Genomic DNA, 19,003 nt, shown 5'->3' with positions numbered 1-19,003 from the left:
GCTGGCAACTTAATTACAGATAATATGATAAATCATGGGTTTTTCCTTTGTTTATTTGAGCAAGATTGTACTCACAATGAAGCGGGATTAATAGGGGTGAAGCTTTTACATTAAACAACTTGCATTTGTTAAATCTAACATTAAAGGGAATTCCGTATAATTTATAATATTACATTAAACACAGCAGTCTTTAACTTTACTCACTGACTTTACTTTTCATTTAACTGTTTCGTGCACAATTACGTAAGGAGATCTCTGAATTGTTGCTTCATAAGGCTTTACCTTGCAGATTCTCTTTAATGACCTACATAGTACACTTAATTTAGGTCAACCATATGACTCAGTGAAACTGTGTATCACTGAATTCATTCAGATCTTCATCTGATAAATACATAACATATTTACGATATCTGGTCCCTCTCTTCTAGATCAATTTGGAGAAATGTCTTCTTGACAAGGGCTCTCTGTATGTTATTCAGCAACAGCCAACCAGTAGACCCCACTCAAAAGTAAAAGTCTTAGTCATTTACTCAGTAAAAACAGTCTTGAATGACAGTGGCATTTAGGAGAGCCCACCTATCTCAATTTAGACTTACCTTGACCTTAAATTCCACCCACGTGTACCAGTTTCAAACCAGTGGGAAGATGTGACAGACACAGAGAGGGCAACCTAAATATCAGATCCTTATTTGAGTTGCACTAGTCTTCCTGCCTTGACTCAGCCGAGCATATACCCCCAGCCACATGAAACGCATGTCACCCTGTGGCTTTATAGTGTCCTGCCCACAGTTTTTAAAGAGGAAACTGAATCATAACTCAAACATGGGGTCTATGGGAAAACCTGTTAGAGGGTTGTTGTTATCATGCTTAGGACAAGGCTGCATGGACATTATTAATTCAAAATCACCCCCCTTTTTATATTACTGCGTGCACCAATTGAACAAGAAGTGCAGTTTTTGTTTGCAAAGCTTTATGGTGAAGCATTGTTTCTTCTGAAGTGCTGCTGATTCAGGTGGCTGATTCTAATAAAGAGTCTTGCAGGATGACTGGTATGAGCTTAAGTTTCTGTTTGTTTTGGAAGTAGGCTGTATCCTTAGGGCATACAGTGTTTCTTGTCTCCCCTTTGCCAAGATTATTGGGAAGACCTCACCAGAATCCTCCTCCCCAACATCAATCTGGAGAAGTGTCTCAGCATGTTTTTCTTGCATGGTATGCTCCATTTTGATGTGTGTGTGCGTGAGTGTGAGACAATCACAGTCTGACTGCAGACATAACACGTACAAGAGACAACTGTTTCAGTAGCAGTTCTCATTAGGTGTTTGTACTGCAGAAGAGAAGTTTTGTGGAGATATTGAAGCATGGTGATTGTAGTTTTCAAATTTGCTGGTAAATGCTTAAGCATACAAAGCCTTAATTGCTCTGACTTTTAAAATGCACTTCATTGAGTCCTCCACAGTGATCACTTTTTTTTTTTTGCAGGATTTTAACTAAGTGGAGTCCCGTGTGATACATTGCTTAATACAAACTGTGTTGCAAAGTCAGATCGCGCCACCTACTGCTTGAAAGTGTTAACTACAACAAGCTGTTTCAAGGTTCATGCCAGTATTAACACTTTGTTGCATCAGAACCCAAACTGGTGATGCATTTAATACAATAATCTGTTCAAGAGATTAGATTTGTTTTTTATTTAAAAACAAACAAACAAAAACAACCCCAAAATCAAACCCCCCAAACAATACACTGCACATTCAATAAAAGCAGCAATATGGACTCGCCTACATAGAAAATCAAGTATACGCAATAAACATATTTACATATTACACAGTCATATTGCATTATGCTATACTATAACAATGTACTCATTTCTATAAGCACATTTCTATACTTTACATACACATCACAGGATAATGGAATATGTCTTACAAGTTGCTCCTCAGACTCTTTTAAGGTAGAACAGTATGATAAACACATTTGTTACCAAATAAAGACTAAAGAATTCATGTCACACTGAAAAAGAGCACTTGGGTTTCCTCCAGTTCTCTCATCACGTAGTCACTTGTTCATTAGAACAGAAGAATTCACAAACTTCTTCTCTGGATGGTGTAAATTAAGATACAATTCAAAAGGGGAATAATTAGAAATAAAGAACCACCAAACTGTGGACTCAGTCTGAAAATTGACTCAAACTGTTCGGTCATTGCAACTGTTAAAATAATTTAAAGAATATTACATAGAATAGAATAAAAGCTGCAAGATATTGCACTGTATAAACACTTGTTTTGCTATTATCACATGGTCAATAAACTAATATACAATAAGCCAACTGTACATTGAACCGAAATACCTTTGTGTTTACAGCAAACATACTATTACAGCTTAATGCTTGCCTCACCACACATTCTTTGTTCTTGAATGCAAATATGCAGCTGATCGTCTGACAACAAAACTGCTCACACCTGCTTTGTAAAAGCACTTGAGCAAGCAGTTTTTCTGGCTGCATGCGATTCTGCTGTAGTGCATTTGCAGGTATGGAAAGCAGACTGGTCTTTAGTAGTGCGGACTGTTGACAACGCAATGTTCCCAATCCCTGGCCATTTCTGTCACTGTGACCATGTCACAAACCGTCCATCATGGCCAGAAGGTCGTCCCCTTTGTTGCTGACACTGGGAGACTGATCTCCTGACTCTGTAAATTCACCCATGATCTTGGCCAACTCTGCATTGGCTTGCTGGTCCTGAAAGACAATAAAACGCACCAATCAGAGTGTTGGATGGGCCATTACAGGGATTTGAGCCTCATCACAGTAAATCTGGTTGGTCTGGCAAAGCCTCACATCTTGAATCAATTACTATACAGTCTTAAGCCCAACACTGAGATAAGTAACATTTAGCCCTCAGTGCAATAAAGGTTTTATCAGAGGCAGGAACAAATAGTCCATCAGTGGTTCGACTGGATTTCCCCCGCTCCCCCCTGTCAGAGATAAGAAGCCTTGATTCAGTCTTTTTGAAGTTTACCTCTCTTGCTTCTTGGTTCAAAGGGGCGAGCAATAGGGCATTTGTTCGGATCTGAAATGTATCCTTTTTCACCTGCTGTTTGACGGATGCTACTTTAATAAACAGTCTAGAACCTCTATGAAAGCTGTGCTCATGGCTGTTACAATGAGTCCTATAATTCAAATAATTCCATGAAGAGTCCTGATCATGCATTGAGATTTTTCAGAACTAAGGTCTGTTTTCAGATACGTTTCATTTCACTGGAAAAGCAAGATGTTTATATATGGAGGTTAAAGTGGGAGAAGAGCAGCACCCCATCAGAGATAGAAGGGAAAGGGAAGCAGATTGTCTAAAGCATAACAAATACCAGTGTAATTTTGTAAGTTTTCCTGGTATGTAATCAGTTGTGTAGTTTCTGCAGTGACAACAACAACAAAGTTCTCATAGTGTTGAAAAGAACAACAATACTGAGATTTTTAATTTTATAGTCTACCCTTTGATGACAAATTGCTTTTCTGTAAATAAATATGCCAATTACACACACACACACACACACACACACACACACACACACACACACACACACACACACACACACACACACACACACACACACACACACACACACACCAAAAAATGCTGGATATGCAGCTTTCCTACACAAGTTGGCTGCGATTTAAGGTCATTTAGATTTACCTTGGTTGCTTGGATGTTTATGACTCCACATGAAAGCTCATCGGGTCTTGATATTAATGCCTCTCTGTAACAGAGTCACAGTGTTACTTCTGATTGTTTCAAAGAAAATAAAAAGTATTTTTCACATTTGGAATAGTAATGAAATCATTACATCTGATACATATGGACACTCACTCTTCTTCTTCGTCAGTAGCAAAGAGGCTAATTCGGAAGCCAGTGTCTGCGTTTCCTGGTTTCTGAACTTCTAACCCTCCCATTAACCTGGCCAGCAGGTTCAGTTCCTCTTTGGCCAGAGGGTTTGGAGCAGCGCTGACCTGTTGACACACAACGGTGTGTTAAATTTAAAAGTGAAGTTGTATGCTTTACATTTATAATCGTTTTGTGCGTTATTGAAATTGTCAGTTTTCACCTTTGTATGCTGAGCAGAATTTTTAGATGTGCCAGACATGTGAGTTTCCACTGGGCGACTTACACTGTACCTACATTTGGGTTTTGTTTTTTTTTTTAAAAAGGGAGAAAACGTGTCAACATACAATGGTGTTCAAACACTGACAATGAAACAGTCTTTCAACATTGTAAGAATGGTTTGTACAATTTTAAAGTGAAAAAGGAAACAATGCACACCAAGACATCTGTGCTCTGTTAAGTTTTGACTAGTGTCAGACCAAAATTTGGTTTTTAGGGCTTTGTGCACATACTTCACAAGGAAATGCCAGATGATGAAATTTTCAAAGCTGTGACTCACTGCTTAAGCTTTTAATGAACAATTCACAGCTTAAGCAATGGAAGCAGCTGCCTATCATTCTGAAACACATCAATTATTAGCAAAAACAGAGGGTGGGGTTTGGAAAACTAAGAGAACTTTCAGAGAGAAATTGTAGGATTACTAAAAAAAAAAAAAGCTGTTGTTTGAATGCAAAAGGCCTTCGGGAAGATTTAACACGAAGCTGAACTGTTCTGTTGTGCTGCAACAGCTGTGCAAACATGACCACCATCAGAAGAAAACATTTCCTGTATCCTTACCACAAAACTAAGCATCAGACGTTTGCAAATCAACACCTAAACCAAACCTTGTGCATTGTGGAAACAAGTACTACAGACTGACATTTTTAGAGCTACATTCAGCAAAGGTATATGTGTAGAATAAAAGGATGGTGATTTTAATCAAATGCACCCCTCTCCAGCTGTGCAGGATAGGTTGAATTTGATATGTTTTAGGCTCTTGTGGTAGCCAGTGCAACTAGTAGAAAGAAGAATTAATTAATTTAAGCAAATTCTGGAAACTAAACACAGTATTAGTTTAAAAAAAAAAACAAAAAAAAAAGGAAAGAAAAAAGTTGATTGTAAAAAGAAAAAAAAAAGAAAAGAAAAATAAAGATGCCGTCCACAACAAGATAATGATCCTTAACACAATACACTACCTCAAGGGTGCTTTTGCAGTTCCTTTCATTATCCTTTATAAAGGTTAATCGGGTAATTTCTCTTTTGTGTGCTTAAAATCCATCTCGTCCTGGCTTACTATCACAAAAAATGAAAACTGCATAAAAACAACAAGGCATGTTTATATAGGGGAAGATTCCAGCATCGTACATGTTTGTGCCCAGTTTTGTGACTCTATCACCAAAGATGTCAAAAGATCCTTCACGGAGTGCAGTGGTATAGTTCCCTCCATTATTGAACTTCAGCCTGGTGAATTCCTCACCTGTACAGCTGAACATCCTACAAAAAAATGACACGCACGCACGCACGCGAGAGAAATAGAGACAGGAAAGCATTTAGTACATAGTATGATAAAGAGCCTTTATTTCCTGCTTAAATGTTTCACACAGCAAATCCTTAAGAATTTTGATCCAAGCTAAACATGCACGGTATCTAAAATTAGAAGTCAAATACTTCTTGAACGAGACCTCTGTAATGCAATTAGCTACAGATAAGCTTACGTAAAATCAGATTACGGTGTCCAAGTAAGATAGCAAAGAGACAATATGCAAGACAAAGCGGCAGACATTAAAGTTCAATGAAAAGAGAAAGAGTATATTATCAAAGCCACTTATTTAGTCTTACTCATTGACAATATTCTTTAAACTTCAGACTGCCTGGGTCTGAGGGATAAGAGCTCTTTACTGTGGTACCTTATCAAGCCAGGGACTTGAGTGCCATGGGGCACAGGACCACTGGTGGGAAGAACAAAGCGGCCATTTGAATTCTGCACTTTGTCCTTGAGGAAAATAGATACCTGCCATAGAAGAAGGTACAAACACAGAGAAAGTAAACATTAACTGAACAAGCAGGAAAAAATTTGTTATACCATCTTCATAATAAAAAGTCACAAATGATGACTCACCCTTATATGCATGTCTTGAAAGAAGATAAGAAGAGTTTGTCTAATCAGCTGGAATTCACCACTGGACAATAGCGTATACATCTAAAAATACATATTGGTATTAAAAAAAAATCTAAACTGATGAAAACATTTATTTATGCTGGCGGTACTGGCAACACAGAATTGAAATCGCTAGCTTAGATGGCTTTCTTTGTCTTAAGTGGGCCTTCATAGCTTGCTTGGTCATTTCTAACACAAGAGGTGAGTTTTGTCTTGGAGGAGAAGGCCTGAGGAGAAGTAGTGACTCTCAGTACATCACCAGCTGCAGTATAAGAGTGTTAAACCAGTTCATATGCCACGTGATTACACTCTTATTAAGAATGTCCTTGATTTTCTTTCCCCCATGAGCTTTTCTTATCTTCTTCATTTATCTTTATGTAGTTAACCAAGGGGAGCTTCTTTGCATGCTACTTTTTTTAAAACCATATACATCTTGCTGCAAACTGCAGGAAAAAAAAAATCCCCACAAGCAATATAAAATATTTCTGACTATATTTTCTTGTAACAAATGTGAAGACAGCAAAGTCCCACATGTAGTACCTCTATCAGCTGTCGGTAAGTCTCATCAACCTGGCTGAGAATGCTGGGAGTATCTTTCACAAAGTCTTTGATTGCATCCATGTGGTTGAAGGACACAAGGAGGATGTCCTTAGGTCGTGGACAGAGAAGCACCTGATACTTAAAAGCCATGGTCATCAAGTCATAGAGCTATGAACAGGGACACATTCATCAACACATTGTCTTAGGCATCAGAAAAATGCATGCTGTTGTTGAGTGATAAACAGTAGAGGGAGACATAGTATGTAAATGAATGTGCCTTATGCTTAAACACAACAAAAATGTTACATTATACACTTGATTTATATTGATTGGCATGAAGGCAAATCTAATGTAGATCCAATATGCATAATGAAAAGGCTGTGATAAAAACATCTCTGTGTGGTTTTGAAGAAATGTAACTGGTGCATGGATAGAAAGTCAATGCTTGTAATTAAAAATGCAAACAAAATATTGGGAGCACAAGAGTAAATTAAAAACACACAGGCTGTATATGAATACATGATGTCTTACCTTGTCCATACTAGCTTGATTGAGTCTCATTATGGATGCGTGGGCCAACCTGTCAAACACGGTCCGTAGGGCCTTCTTGGAATAAAGCTCCTGTGGCTTAAAAAGCTCCTCCAGGAACTTTTTGTTAAACATGGTGGTGATGATGTCATTCATAACTATTCAGACAAGCAATTAAAGCACAAAATGTTAATTAAGGTTAGACAAATGCCCTTCCCATACTATTAGCTCAGAAGCAGGCAGATTAGCGCTCTACACTCTACATTGCCGAAAACGATTTTACCCAGAGCTGAAACCCAAAGACCCTAACAAAGCAGCAGACCTATTTATCAGAAATCCTACAGCCAAAGATGTTTTTTTGGAGGGTGGGGGGAGGTTTTGCCTTTTTTTTTTTTTTTTTACCAGTATTGCAGGAGCAATACTTACCTTAACTAAACCTTTAGGGTTTACTTAAAAAGTGCTTACATTTTAGATCACTCAAGTTTGGGAAAGTAACATTATTTTGTGGCTAACTTACTGGGGGTTCAAGGTATATGACTAATTCACTTTGGTTCATGAAGTGAAGTAATTTGTCCAGCATATGTATGCGAACGCCACCTTGGAAGCTTGAAAACTGGAGTTTTGGAATACAGACACACATAAGAAAGGTTGTTACAACCAATGAAGCAGGACATTGTTTGTCAGCTCATCCGTTATTCATTCATTATTTACGCATGGCATGGGTTCAGGCTAAGCCAAAGCAGAGCAAAAGAGCTACTAATGCATCAGCGCCTCATTGCATCTTGTAATAATACCTCTCTTTCTGTCCGCCTCTATCCAGCCAGGTATTGTGGAAACTTTATCAATCCAAAGGGAAATGGTACGTAAGTAAACAGCTGATTTTAAGACTGCCACGTGTGCTGGTGGTTAATGCTTAACATCATCTAATATCATTTTACAACAAACCAGTGATATCTTTTGAACTGACAGAGCGGCAACAATACACAATTGTTTTACAGGGCTTCCAGTCACACTCTCCTACGAAAAGACATGTCTTATTTTGACTTTCTGATTCGACAGAGACACCGACATCATCAATACAGAAACAAGTAAACGAACAACATACATGTGCACTTACTGCGGTCTAACATTAATATTTTTTCTGAACAGGATAACAATTGTGTTGCTAGCTGGAAAGCTGCTAAACTAGCTACCTTTCTTAGCTTTGTCAGCAGGGATATTCTGAGCTCGGAGACGCTGGTCTAGGATGTACAACATTTCCCCGCCGAGATTAATGAAAAGCAGCGGCAGAGTCCTTGAAGACATGATGGAATTTGAACAGCTGAATCTTTCCAGACAAAACAGCTAGCTCGAATGTTTTAGCTGGTGGGTGGTCTGTCTGTTTGGTAAAGCCGCTTCTGGTTGCCAGGCCACGAAATAAATAGCCAATCAGAGCCCTATGTAGTAAATACGTAAAAGAAAGGGGCGGGATTAGACGAGGTACAACCGCGTTGTAAATTAGGAGCTCACTGATTAGAGATAGATGGACCATTTTTCACCATGTAGTCATACATATTATTTAATTATATATAATATAATGCAAACCAGTGGTTTCATGGCAAGTCTAAGCATTCTAACCAGTACAATTCGACTTATATGACAATTATAACGATATTATAATTCATAAGGAAGATCAACCTTTTACTCAGCTGCTCACAACTGATTTACGATAATACCCAACAATCTTTTCTAGAAGCTTTCTTGGACGTTTTTAGTTGCATAACTCTTACGTTGAGAAATAAATGATATAAGGTGAGCCATCAAATTTCAAAAAGTTGTTCAAAAAATGTGATGCCTGTTGAAAATGCACTTTATTTACAATAATACACAATTGCTCTTGCAAGTTAGGGCCAAAGATTTAATACACACATAAATGCATACTTCATTAAATGCTTTTTTTGGTTTGCATGAAAGCTCCATGGGTAAACAAGCTACTTCCACAATAGCTGAGCATCATGAAAAACTCTTGTTACTGTGAAATCTCTCCATTCCTGATGCGGATTTCTCTTGCCATCCTGCACATTTCACAATGTCCACAGAAGAAGATCATCAAGGCGTCGTTGCATATTGTTCCCTGTGGTTAAAAGATTGCATAAATTACAGAAATGTTGCAGATTTCTCAATTGTGGGAAACGCACAAAATTTCCCATGTTTGCAAAATCTGTGTCTTTCATAAAAGCAAGACTGAAACAGACTATCATACGTGCAATACTTACAACCTAAAGACTAATTGCATAAGGTACGGTATTCTGAAGTTTGGATTTTATAATAACTGCATTGAGTTGCATGGGTAACATACCTGAATACCATAGGTTAATCTCATGTGAGTCCTCATGGCTGTTAAGCCTCCAGGCACGCAACCCAAACAGCAGTTTTCACCATACTTATTTGCTGTGTAGCAGCTCAGTGCCAGTGGACAAAAACAACCGACGGCACCTAAACAACACGAGTACATTTATGAATGTCTAAAACGAACAAAACAAAGTGTGCATGCACAAATGATGTGCCTTGTACTTACAGACCAAACAGTCACTGCAGCAGGCACACAAGCCTGTGCTCCACTCTCCTGTTTGAACATTAGTCCCATAGCCGCCAGCACCTGGTTGATGGGTGACCACTGGGTTTGACATTTGGATTACTTGGTCTGTTTATTTGCTCTGTGGTTTAAGTACCTAGTCAAAAACATATTAGAGAGCATTAGATATTTGCACACTAATTAACATCACATATTTACAGAAAACCCTCCTCAACACAGCATGCAACAGTTTACTCTGTCATTTGAGGTAAATCAAATTATGATTTAAAAAATACTTTTTGGACTTTCCCTGTAAAATATATATTTCTAAATAAAACATTGTTGCAGGAATACGTTAGTGTAACATGGACTATTTTCACAATATCGTATGAAAGAGAGTCATGTATGTGGTTTTTAACCCAAAGAACAAATGAAAGCCCATGTTATCTTGTATCAAGGCAGCCATAACGGAAAGGCCAACTTTTAACTATAACATGCGCACGAATTGCAAATATAATTTTTATGTTTAATTTAAGAATATTTAACTTTTAAGTTTATCTGCTGCGAAAGGAAAAAATGGTGTCACTTACCAGAAGAGTGTGAGAGTATGAGCTCCACCTGCTCAAAATGACAAGTTGCACACCACACAGGAAATTGTGACGAGCTTGAGCTGTGAAACGCTGGTTTGGCAACAGCCTGCACTTTCTGGGGACGACAAAGATCTGTGGCGATTCACTGGCAAAAAATCAGTCCATTAACAGGAATTGCTTCTTTTTTTTTAGTCTGATAAAGTGTACAACCTCAAATCACAAGGTCACAAGCACATGTATGTGACTGAGAGTTTAAAGTTTTTCTGATCTCATGACAGATCAGTAGACTTCAGGGAAGCCATGCAGTTAGAATTGTTAAGGTCACACTTTCATATGACACCCACAAATGCAACACGTTCTTGTCTTGAGGTTTTAATCTATTAGAACACTATATCACTAGTGCAGTATGCAAAAGAAGGGATGGATTTACTCAGGATTTGAATAAGCACAAAACTATACGAAACTAAAGCCTTCTTTTCATATTAATGTATAATGTAAAAATAGCTTTTAATGAAAATGTCGGTCTTGTTATACCCTATATGAGAATTAAATTAACCTTGCCTCGTGATGTTGTACATTTAAATCCGATGCTTTAGCAACCTCACCAATTTTTACCAATATAACACTATGCCAGGAATGTCAGGAATTCTTAATTAGATTTTTTTAACAATTTCTCTCTAACTTGAATTAACTTACTGTACATTTAAACAACACTCAAAAAGATAAATGATACTGCATTCTACCAACAAGCATTTTATGACCCTAAACATAGTTGGATTAAGTCAATCTCATGTTTCCACAAAGCCTGAATACTGCTTCAACAGTACTCTTCCAGGAAGAAGTCCTTATCTGATATGCCTCAACTTGGTACAAATGAGGTGAACTGCCACTGACAGCTGATTAACAAAACATAAAAACAAAAACAAAACACACACCGGTGCTGATATGAAGCCATAATAACGCACAGAGTCGATCTAGTGATAATATTTTAGCGCTAGTTTTTTGCCATGGTGGTTTAACACAGAGTATCCTCTCAGATAAAATGGAGAATTTGCAGTGTAGGTTTATTTCTAATTAGCATATTAATACTATACTTGAGTTTCTGGCTTCCTGGTTTTCTAAAATGAGATCTTAAATTAATACATCTAGAAGTCATGCTTTAGTTCAATTACAATTTGGAGGATTATTCCAATCCAGCTTTCTCAGATATTTTATTCTTATTAATCTTTGACATCTCCAGACAGTTCTGGTATCAGAATGACAACAATAGAAAGTAAAATCGTGTGACGGCAGCATGGGAAAACCATTTATTTATCTACATGATACATCACTACATCTGAAGGTGTACAGATTGTGGCTTTTGTCTCATTAGATCTCAGCTGCATTTGTCTTTGCTGACTCCGTGTCTGTGGAGCCTGAACTCTGCTTTATCTTCAGCCTCTGCTCTGCTTTTTGCTTTTGCACTGCTTTGAAGACCTGAGATGACACACACAGACACACAAACACATATGACCAAGTGTTAGTGGGGGGCATAAAATAACACCTTTAATGTATAGAGAAGAGTTTCCAGAAGGCTTGAGTAATGCCCTAGATGCTCTATATGCTACACTTCCATTACACTTGTGTGTAATGGAAAGTTTTAAGTTTTTCCCAACAGATATGAGTATACATTAATGTGCAGAGATGATGTAGACTTAATAAATAACAGCTTCATTTATTTGCTACCTTAATGCAGAATTCTTTCTTGGCCATCCAGCGACGGGTGGCCCGTCTGTAGTACTCTGGGGGGAAGGTGTATGTGATGCCCAGCTGCTCACACACTTTCTCAAAGGCATCGTAGCGAATCAACCGAAGGTGTTTCAAAATCTTTTTCCTTCGGTCAATGGCCATAAGCATTCGCCTCTTGTTTGCTTTATCCTAGCATCAAACAACACAGAATATCGAAAGTAAATACAAACAGAGCAACATGCGCTAGAAATCAGGACACCTACTGAGGAACAGCTGCTTCGTCATGCCACATAAAAACAGTTGTTAATTTTAATAAAATTGTTTAGGCTATGATGTAACACGGAAACTTCCGACCTTGGCCATGCTACGCATCTTTTTATTTAATGTGGGGGAGTACACAGGATATCCTGTAGCACATGCAGGCCTCACAAAAGCAGAGAGGAAATGTGGAGAGACGTATTCATACATGAAACTTCCAGTGGTGAGAGTCAAGTGCTCTACATGTGTTACGTCATTTTAATCTGTCAACCTGCTGATTAATTTAAATGCATTTTATTCTCACCTTATGATGTTTTTGCAAATGTTCCTGGTAGTTTCGGATTCTAGCAGTCAATATAGCCACTGAGGAGAGAAAGAACAGGAGAATTTCAACATCGCATAATAAATAAAAGTTGTATCCCGTGTTTTTTTCAGTGAAGAAACTATGTGCAACATAATGAAAAATATAGCACCTCACCTTGTACTTCCTCTGAGCTTCGGTCACTCTCATCTCTCTGGACCTTTGCAATTAGCTGTTCTTGTTTTAGCTGTAGCTTTTCTTTCTGAAGATGAGATTATTATTATTAGTTATTAACGCTGAACTACTTGTTTATGCCTCTGCTTTCCCACAAGAGGGCCAAACAATGTACATAAAAAAGACAAACTTACATGACTAGCCAACTCCAGTGAAAGAAGCCTTTTGACAAGATCATCAGTTCTGTTAGCAGAAAATACAATAGTGTTAGAAGAGTAGACCAATCACTATGTGCGTCCACTTTTATAAAATAATTAATAGAAAGTCTGAATTTTAATCATTTTGTATATGTTTACGTTTGAGCAAGGGGAACAGCTGCATAATCCATCTTCAGCATTGTTGGAGGAAGATCGTTGAGTTGGCTCTCAGGTCCTGGAGGAAAAATACTTTTTGGATTTTTCTTTCTTTAACTTATGTACACATTTATAAATAATCACATGCGCACACTATGGTGATGAGAGTTCCTCTTAAATACCTGTCTTCTTCTTCTTTGCAGCCCGGGCATAGTGTCTCACTGGCTGTGGAACAGCAAAGCTTCCTGCAACTGAGAAATCAGATGCATCACTGCAAACATTCACGTTTAGTAGATTCAAAATGTTACTTTCAGTTGTTATTCACAAGAGATCACCACAGCAGGTAGCTCCACGTGTTTGGTTTGGCCGGATTCTCTCATGATGTAACCCCGAAAGGATTTGTGCCTCCCTCCAGGGATCTAATTCTCCCTCAAGGGATCGAATTGGGGATTGTTCACTTGTCTGGCAAATGTGTAAAACACTACACTACAGAGCCACTGCTTAGGAGATTAAACTCATTTTGAAAGTAGAAGGGAACAAGGGAATCGTTGCTTTGCTAATGATTTATTTTATTAAAAAAGGCCTCAATTTCCTCAGCTGAGGTCAGTATTCATGATTCCAAAATCAGAATCAGAATCAGAATACTTTATTGATCCCTGGGGGAAATTATTTTTTGTTACAGTGCTCCATTTTAAACCAACATTAAGACAAGACAGACAATACACTAACTAAGAATAGTACAATATATACATATATATACATACATACATACATACATACATACATACATACATACATAAGTCACTTATAAATAAATATTTGGAAAAGAAACATGTGTAGTTGTAGCAGCAAACAGTGTGTTAAGTGGATGCGTTGTACAGGGAGATGGCCACAGGCAGGAATGATTTCCTGTGTCGTTCAGTGGTGCTTTTCGGTAATCTCAGTCTCTCACTGAACGAGCTCCTGTGACTGACCAGCATGTCATGGAGTGGGTGGGAGGTGTTATCCAACATTGTCTTTATCTTGGACAGCATCCGCCTCTCCGACACCACCTTGAGGGAGTCCAGCTCCATCCCCACAACACTGCTGGCCTTACGGATTAGTTTATTAAGTCTGTTGGCATCTGCGACCCTCAGCCTGCTCCCCCAGCATGCAACAGCATAGAGGATCGCACTGGCCACAACAGACTCATAGAAAATCCTCAGCATTTTCTGGCAGATGTTGAAGGACCTCAGTCGCCTCAAAAAATAGAGACGACTCTGGCCCTTCCTGTAAAGTGCTGTGGTGTTTTTAGCCCAGTCCAGTTTATTGTCAATGTGTACTCCAAGGTATTTATAGTCCTCCACAATGTCTTCCTGAAGTCCACGATCAGTTCCTTGGTCTTTGGAAGACACTCAAAACACTCGCATCTATGGGGAAGTTCCGGGGCAGAAACCACTGCTGCTAATCTTGCTGATCGCTCAAAAACCTTTGGGGTCAGCATCATAAGCACATAATAAAAATAGTCAAGTGTGATTCCTGTTGCTCCTTCTCGAGGTGAATGATTTACTGTAATCGACGGAACTATGAATTCTGCGCTCTACCAGAAAATCCCGTAAGAGAATGTCCAGCAATCATTTTGTACCCTGAAGCTCAAGCGCACTTGGCTTATGCAACAGGACAATGATCAAAAACAAGCCAGCAGGTCCTCTGAATGGCTTTAAAACAACAACAGAAAAGACAAAAAACAAAACAAAAAAAACCCCCAAAACAAAGCAAACAACAGAAAATTAAAAATACAATGACAGTTTTGGAGTGGTTTATTCAAAGTCCAGACTTAAATCTGATAGAAATGCTTTGACATGACCTTTCATGTCATTGTGACTAAAAGAATTCCACAAAGAGTGAGCCAAAAATTCCTCCACAATGATGTGAAGGACTCATTGCCACTTATTGCAAATGAATGACTGCCAAAGGTAACACAGTGTTCTTAGATTTAGATGAATTAATTTTCCACATAGGTTGAGGTAGGTTGAGGTAGGTTTGGGTAACTTTTTTTCTCTTAATAAATGAAATCACTAAAAAAAAAAAAAAAAGCCTTTTCTATTTACTTGGGTTCTCATCTTCTATTGAAGTTTGTTTGATGATCTGAAATATGAGTGTGACAAATAAGCCCAAAGACACAGCAAGAGCGTAAGAGAGCTGTATGAAAAACAACAAAGCCTGAAAGTTACTTATAATCTCTAACATTTATTTGTGAATAAGCTATTTTAAATTATGAGGAGTATTGTCCCTCTAAATATTATCCCGAAATACTCTAAGATCTTCCTTCCTATAAGCATGAATGGAAATGATTCAAAAACACACCAGGTAATAGGGTAGCATAAGCAGACCCCTAAGTTCTGGGATAACTTGACTATCCTATTTGTAGAGAAACACCTCTCTGGGATAATACATAATAAAAACATTTCTGCTGCAAGCTGAGTTGTCAGAAAATCATTGATTTATTGTAACAAAACAAAAAAAAATACGTAAATGAAATCTACAGGATGATGAAACGACTCATGAAGCTTAATTTGCGTGACTGATGGAGAAACTTGTAGAGTAAAACTAAGATAATCTTTCTAAAACGGTTGTCAAACACTCACCCTAAAACGCAACTATGTACATATCAGATGGCGATAAGAGCAGTGGTTTTCAATATCAAAACAGCAAATGATGTCACTTCCTCTCTAATGTTATGCGACAGTTCAGCCCTCCTTCAAAAATCCACCAACGTGTGCAACTAATATTGCAATCCACTGAAGGAAACTCATCAGGAAAGAGCTTTTCACCGAGTTTTCACCTGGCAGTAATCTTTGCTGTTGAGAATAGTTTAATAGAAATTCTCTGTACCTTATTTTAAAGTTATCAACAGCAGAAACCAAAGTAAAAAATTTCAAGGTAGCATACATTTTTCTTGAGACACTGCTGGTGATTTCAATTCTGATAGACTGCAGTGTACAGCGTACAAACCTTGGGTTAAAAAGTATTTATTTGCTGTATTAGTCATAGCACTGTAGAGAGAAGCGGCCTGCAAGCCAAACAGCTCTTATTCATGCCTGTCACTGAAGGGCTGGCAAACCTGTGACTGTCAGTGCATAGGCTGCAACAGTGAGAAAAAAAAGAAAGAAAAAAAAGCTGTCATATTCTAGTAGACTTGAGGGGGAAAATGAAAGAAAAGCTTCTGTAGATGCTCCAGATATTATGATAAGAAAGCAAGATATTGCATCAGATTAAGCAGCAAAGAAGTGCAGAAGGGGAGATAACCACAAAAACATTTAGGGGAGAAAAGTTTCAAGTAGCTAAAGCACTACACTGTTACCTAGTCCTCTTTTAGAGGCTTCGTGTCAAAAATATTTCTGATATTCTTTTTGTTTGTTTCACACCCTGTGTGTGCAACAACCCTCTGATTAGCAGGCATCAGTTTTGCACACGGAGGTGTGTGAAAAGAGCTGTGAGAGGCTCTTCAAAGTCCCTCTATCTGAGAGTTGACAAGCTATCCTGTCTACTTAGAAATTACACACAAATCAACCCCCCCAAAAAGCAAAACTCAGATGTCCCAGTTTTCCACACAGCATGTATTTATTGATCTGTGTGGGAGCTGAGACTGTGTGAAAAGTATGAAAAGAGAATCAAGACTCCACATGAAGATGTAACCCGGTTGGTGCACACCAGGAGATCCTTGCGCACTTTAATATTTTTAGACTGTCGTATGCACAGAAAGTTTTTGGAAGGGAAAATGAGCAAATCTGCAACAAAGGAAGCAGGACTTAAAACAACAGCCAATTCAGACTGTGAAACTGCCCTGCGTTTACACTGCTTGGTTTTGCGTGTGGCATCATCTCCTACCTGAAAAAAAATATATCAGCCACACATAGTTGTACACATTTGAAACTCTACAAATCTGTAAGAATCTATGAGAAATCCCACACTTGGCATTTTTCATAGACTCAACAAAAGAAATATGAACATATGGGTTTTTGTGAAAGACTGTTTTCAATGACAAGTAGCTGAGCAGCTGACGAAACACCTGCCAGTAACTTCACACTGTCTTGGTGGTGTGGAGAGAACTGTGTGATAGAAAAATGAATTGCGTAGGGAGGCTGTGCAAAGCCGATTACTACACTTTGGAGTACGTTATGATGAAAATCGTTTCAGACGTCAAGTATGCGGTCTTTCCGCTTATCAGGGTAACATGTAGCTCCGCCAACAGTGCCGCCTGCCGTTCGTGTTAGTTACTTCCCAAGAAGACCTAGCGAAATTACGAACTGCTCACAGAAACACATGTTTTGACTGATATTTACCCACAAGAAAGTTTTGTCTTCCTCACACTTACCACTTCTCACGTTTGGTCCTGACAGTAAACTCGACCTGTTCGTCCACGGTTTGACTGATGCAGCACAACAGAGAGCTGCCGAGCTTTCCCGCAAAACACTAGCTTGGACCTTGAGAACTGCCCTCAGGCCTATGTTTGTGAACATGGCTCACAGTATAGATAACAAGGACGGAGAATAAACTGTCTAAAACTGCTGAAAAATTCGTCCAATAATCACACTCGACCCCTACATGAGGATCGCCATTTTGGTTAGACTAAACTAGCCGAGTAGCGATTGCGAGATGCTGTACTAGGCTAAAATAACAATCCCAGAGCACGTCGATAAAAACGAGCGTAAAACGACTTTTGGAATCTTTCATCGTTACATTTCATTATTATTATTATTTTCAGTGACAATTGTTTGGTTTAATAATTGAAGCAGTCACAGTTAATGAGAAGTGCCCCCTCCCAAAATTATTACTGTTACTTTTAAATAAAAAGCAGTAAAAAGAGCACTGATGGTAATAAACTGTCAATTTATAACTGCTGACATACAATGCTGTGCAAACCTCCTAAAATACTACCCGTTTCTTTGCTGGGAAAAGGGGAAATTGGTGTATTGAAATGGGGAAATACAATATATAAGACAAAAACAGAGTTTGTACAATGCTAAATTATTTGGTATGACCACATTCTTCAACATAACCAGGACTCTCTTGGGCAAACTTTCTTGTAGTTTGAAGTATTCTTCAGGAATAACTTTCCTGGCTTCCAGAAGGATATTCAAATGTTCTCTGGATGTTGACTGCCTTTTCTTTCATTCTCTGTCAAGATGATCCCACACTGATTCAATAATGTTGAGATGTGGACTCTGGAGAGATCAATCCAGGACGCATGATGATCCATTTTGTGTTTAATTTCTATGCAGGTATGCTTTTTATTGCACTTTCCAGTGTGTTTGGGATCACTGTCATACTGGAAAAATGAAGCTTTGCTAATTAGACACTTTCCAGAGTCGTGTGGTGGATCAAAATCTGATGGTACATTTCTGCCACTAATTCGTACAAGAAATGCAGCTCTGAACCTGGACACAGCTTCCATTTTCTCTATTCTGACCTCCTATTAAAGATTCTTTGAACCTGAAATTTTTACATTTGGATTCACCGCTTTACAAGATCAATTTCCACTGATTTTTCAGTCCAGTTCTTGTATAATTCAACTTAACATTACTTTTGTAATATAACTTTTCTCCCCTTTTCTCCCTATATCCCAGAGAGACTCGAGAAATATGTCCAGTCTTTGTGAGTCCCCCCTTCCCCTATTTCTTAAGAACATGACTTTCAGATGCTGGTTGTCTGCTGTAGATAATTTTTAGGCCTGACCCTTCTTCTTTTTGTCCTCCACTAGTCAAGTGTCTTCTGATTTCTTTTAAAGCTGACACTGATATGCCAAGTTTTCATCCAGTAATTCTTTGAGAATCATCATGTTGGTGCAAAAATATTATTTTATGCCTGCCAAACTGTTCTCTTTGACAATTTTCATATATTTAACTAAACAAAACTAAAGTCA

The 19,003-nt window shown here is 38.3% G+C and overlaps 2 protein-coding genes across 5 annotated transcripts; both read right to left on the bottom strand.

Moving 5' to 3' along the window:
- Positions 1-1,661: 1,661 nt before the first annotated feature.
- On the bottom strand, positions 1,662-8,565 carry oscp1b (organic solute carrier partner 1b). Of its 4 annotated transcripts, none has more exons than XR_013912132.1 (11): positions 8,334-8,565; positions 7,935-7,976; positions 7,144-7,298; positions 6,613-6,780; positions 6,034-6,114; positions 5,822-5,925; positions 5,280-5,408; positions 4,099-4,168; positions 3,841-4,003; positions 3,690-3,753; positions 1,662-2,734 (listed from the first exon to the last, which is right to left on the bottom strand). XR_013912132.1 is itself a non-coding variant. In XM_026184856.2 (11 exons), the coding sequence occupies exons 1-11, from the start codon at positions 8,443-8,445 to the stop codon at positions 2,615-2,617; spliced, it is 1,125 nt and encodes a 374-aa protein (XP_026040641.2). In that variant the 5' UTR covers positions 8,446-8,563; the 3' UTR covers positions 1,662-2,614. The 4 variants fall into 4 exon arrangements, 3 of the variants coding, with proteins under 3 accessions (XP_026040641.2, XP_026040639.2, XP_026040640.2); XM_026184856.2 differs by having other exon boundaries at positions 3,864-4,003; positions 6,613-6,720; positions 8,334-8,563; XM_026184854.2 differs by having other exon boundaries at positions 3,864-4,003; positions 8,334-8,562.
- A 3,003-nt stretch (positions 8,566-11,568) lies between these two features.
- On the bottom strand, positions 11,569-17,765 carry mrps15 (mitochondrial ribosomal protein S15). Its single transcript, XM_026184858.2, has 8 exons — positions 17,456-17,765; positions 13,281-13,349; positions 13,102-13,177; positions 12,940-12,988; positions 12,749-12,833; positions 12,575-12,633; positions 12,010-12,201; positions 11,569-11,760 (listed from the first exon to the last, which is right to left on the bottom strand). Exons 1-8 carry the CDS (start codon positions 17,598-17,600, stop codon positions 11,653-11,655), a joined length of 783 nt encoding a protein of 260 aa, XP_026040643.1. The 5' UTR covers positions 17,601-17,765; the 3' UTR covers positions 11,569-11,652.
- Between the last annotated feature and the right edge of the window lie 1,238 nt (positions 17,766-19,003).

Source organism: Astatotilapia calliptera, chromosome 11 (genome assembly GCF_964374335.1).
Source record: "Astatotilapia calliptera chromosome 11, fAstCal68.1, whole genome shotgun sequence".
Lineage (NCBI taxonomy): Eukaryota > Metazoa > Chordata > Actinopteri > Cichliformes > Cichlidae > Astatotilapia > Astatotilapia calliptera.
The sequence above is the reverse complement of the archived record's forward strand: the minus strand, read 5'-3'. Positions and strand labels throughout refer to the sequence as shown.

Excerpts from the sequence above, each read along its gene's own strand:
- oscp1b (XM_026184854.2), bottom strand. The coding sequence starts at position 8,445 with ATGTCTTCAAGGACTCTGCCGCTGCTTTTCATTAATCTCGGCGGGGAA. Across the intron at positions 7,299-7,934 it reads AGAGGCGGACAGAAAGAGAG|TTATGAATGACATCATCACC; the intron begins GTATTATTACAA and ends TTGTCTGAATAG. Across the intron at positions 2,735-3,689 it reads TAAACATCCAAGCAACCAAG|GACCAGCAAGCCAATGCAGA; the intron begins GTAAATCTAAAT and ends ATTGTCTTTCAG.
- mrps15 (XM_026184858.2), bottom strand. The coding sequence starts at position 17,600 with ATGTTCACAAACATAGGCCTGAGGGCAGTTCTCAAGGTCCAAGCTAGT. Across the intron at positions 12,989-13,101 it reads GCTGTTCCCCTTGCTCAAAC|AACTGATGATCTTGTCAAAA; the intron begins GTAAACATATAC and ends TTCTGCTAACAG. Across the intron at positions 12,634-12,748 it reads AAGCTCAGAGGAAGTACAAG|TGGCTATATTGACTGCTAGA; the intron begins GTGAGGTGCTAT and ends TTCTCTCCTCAG.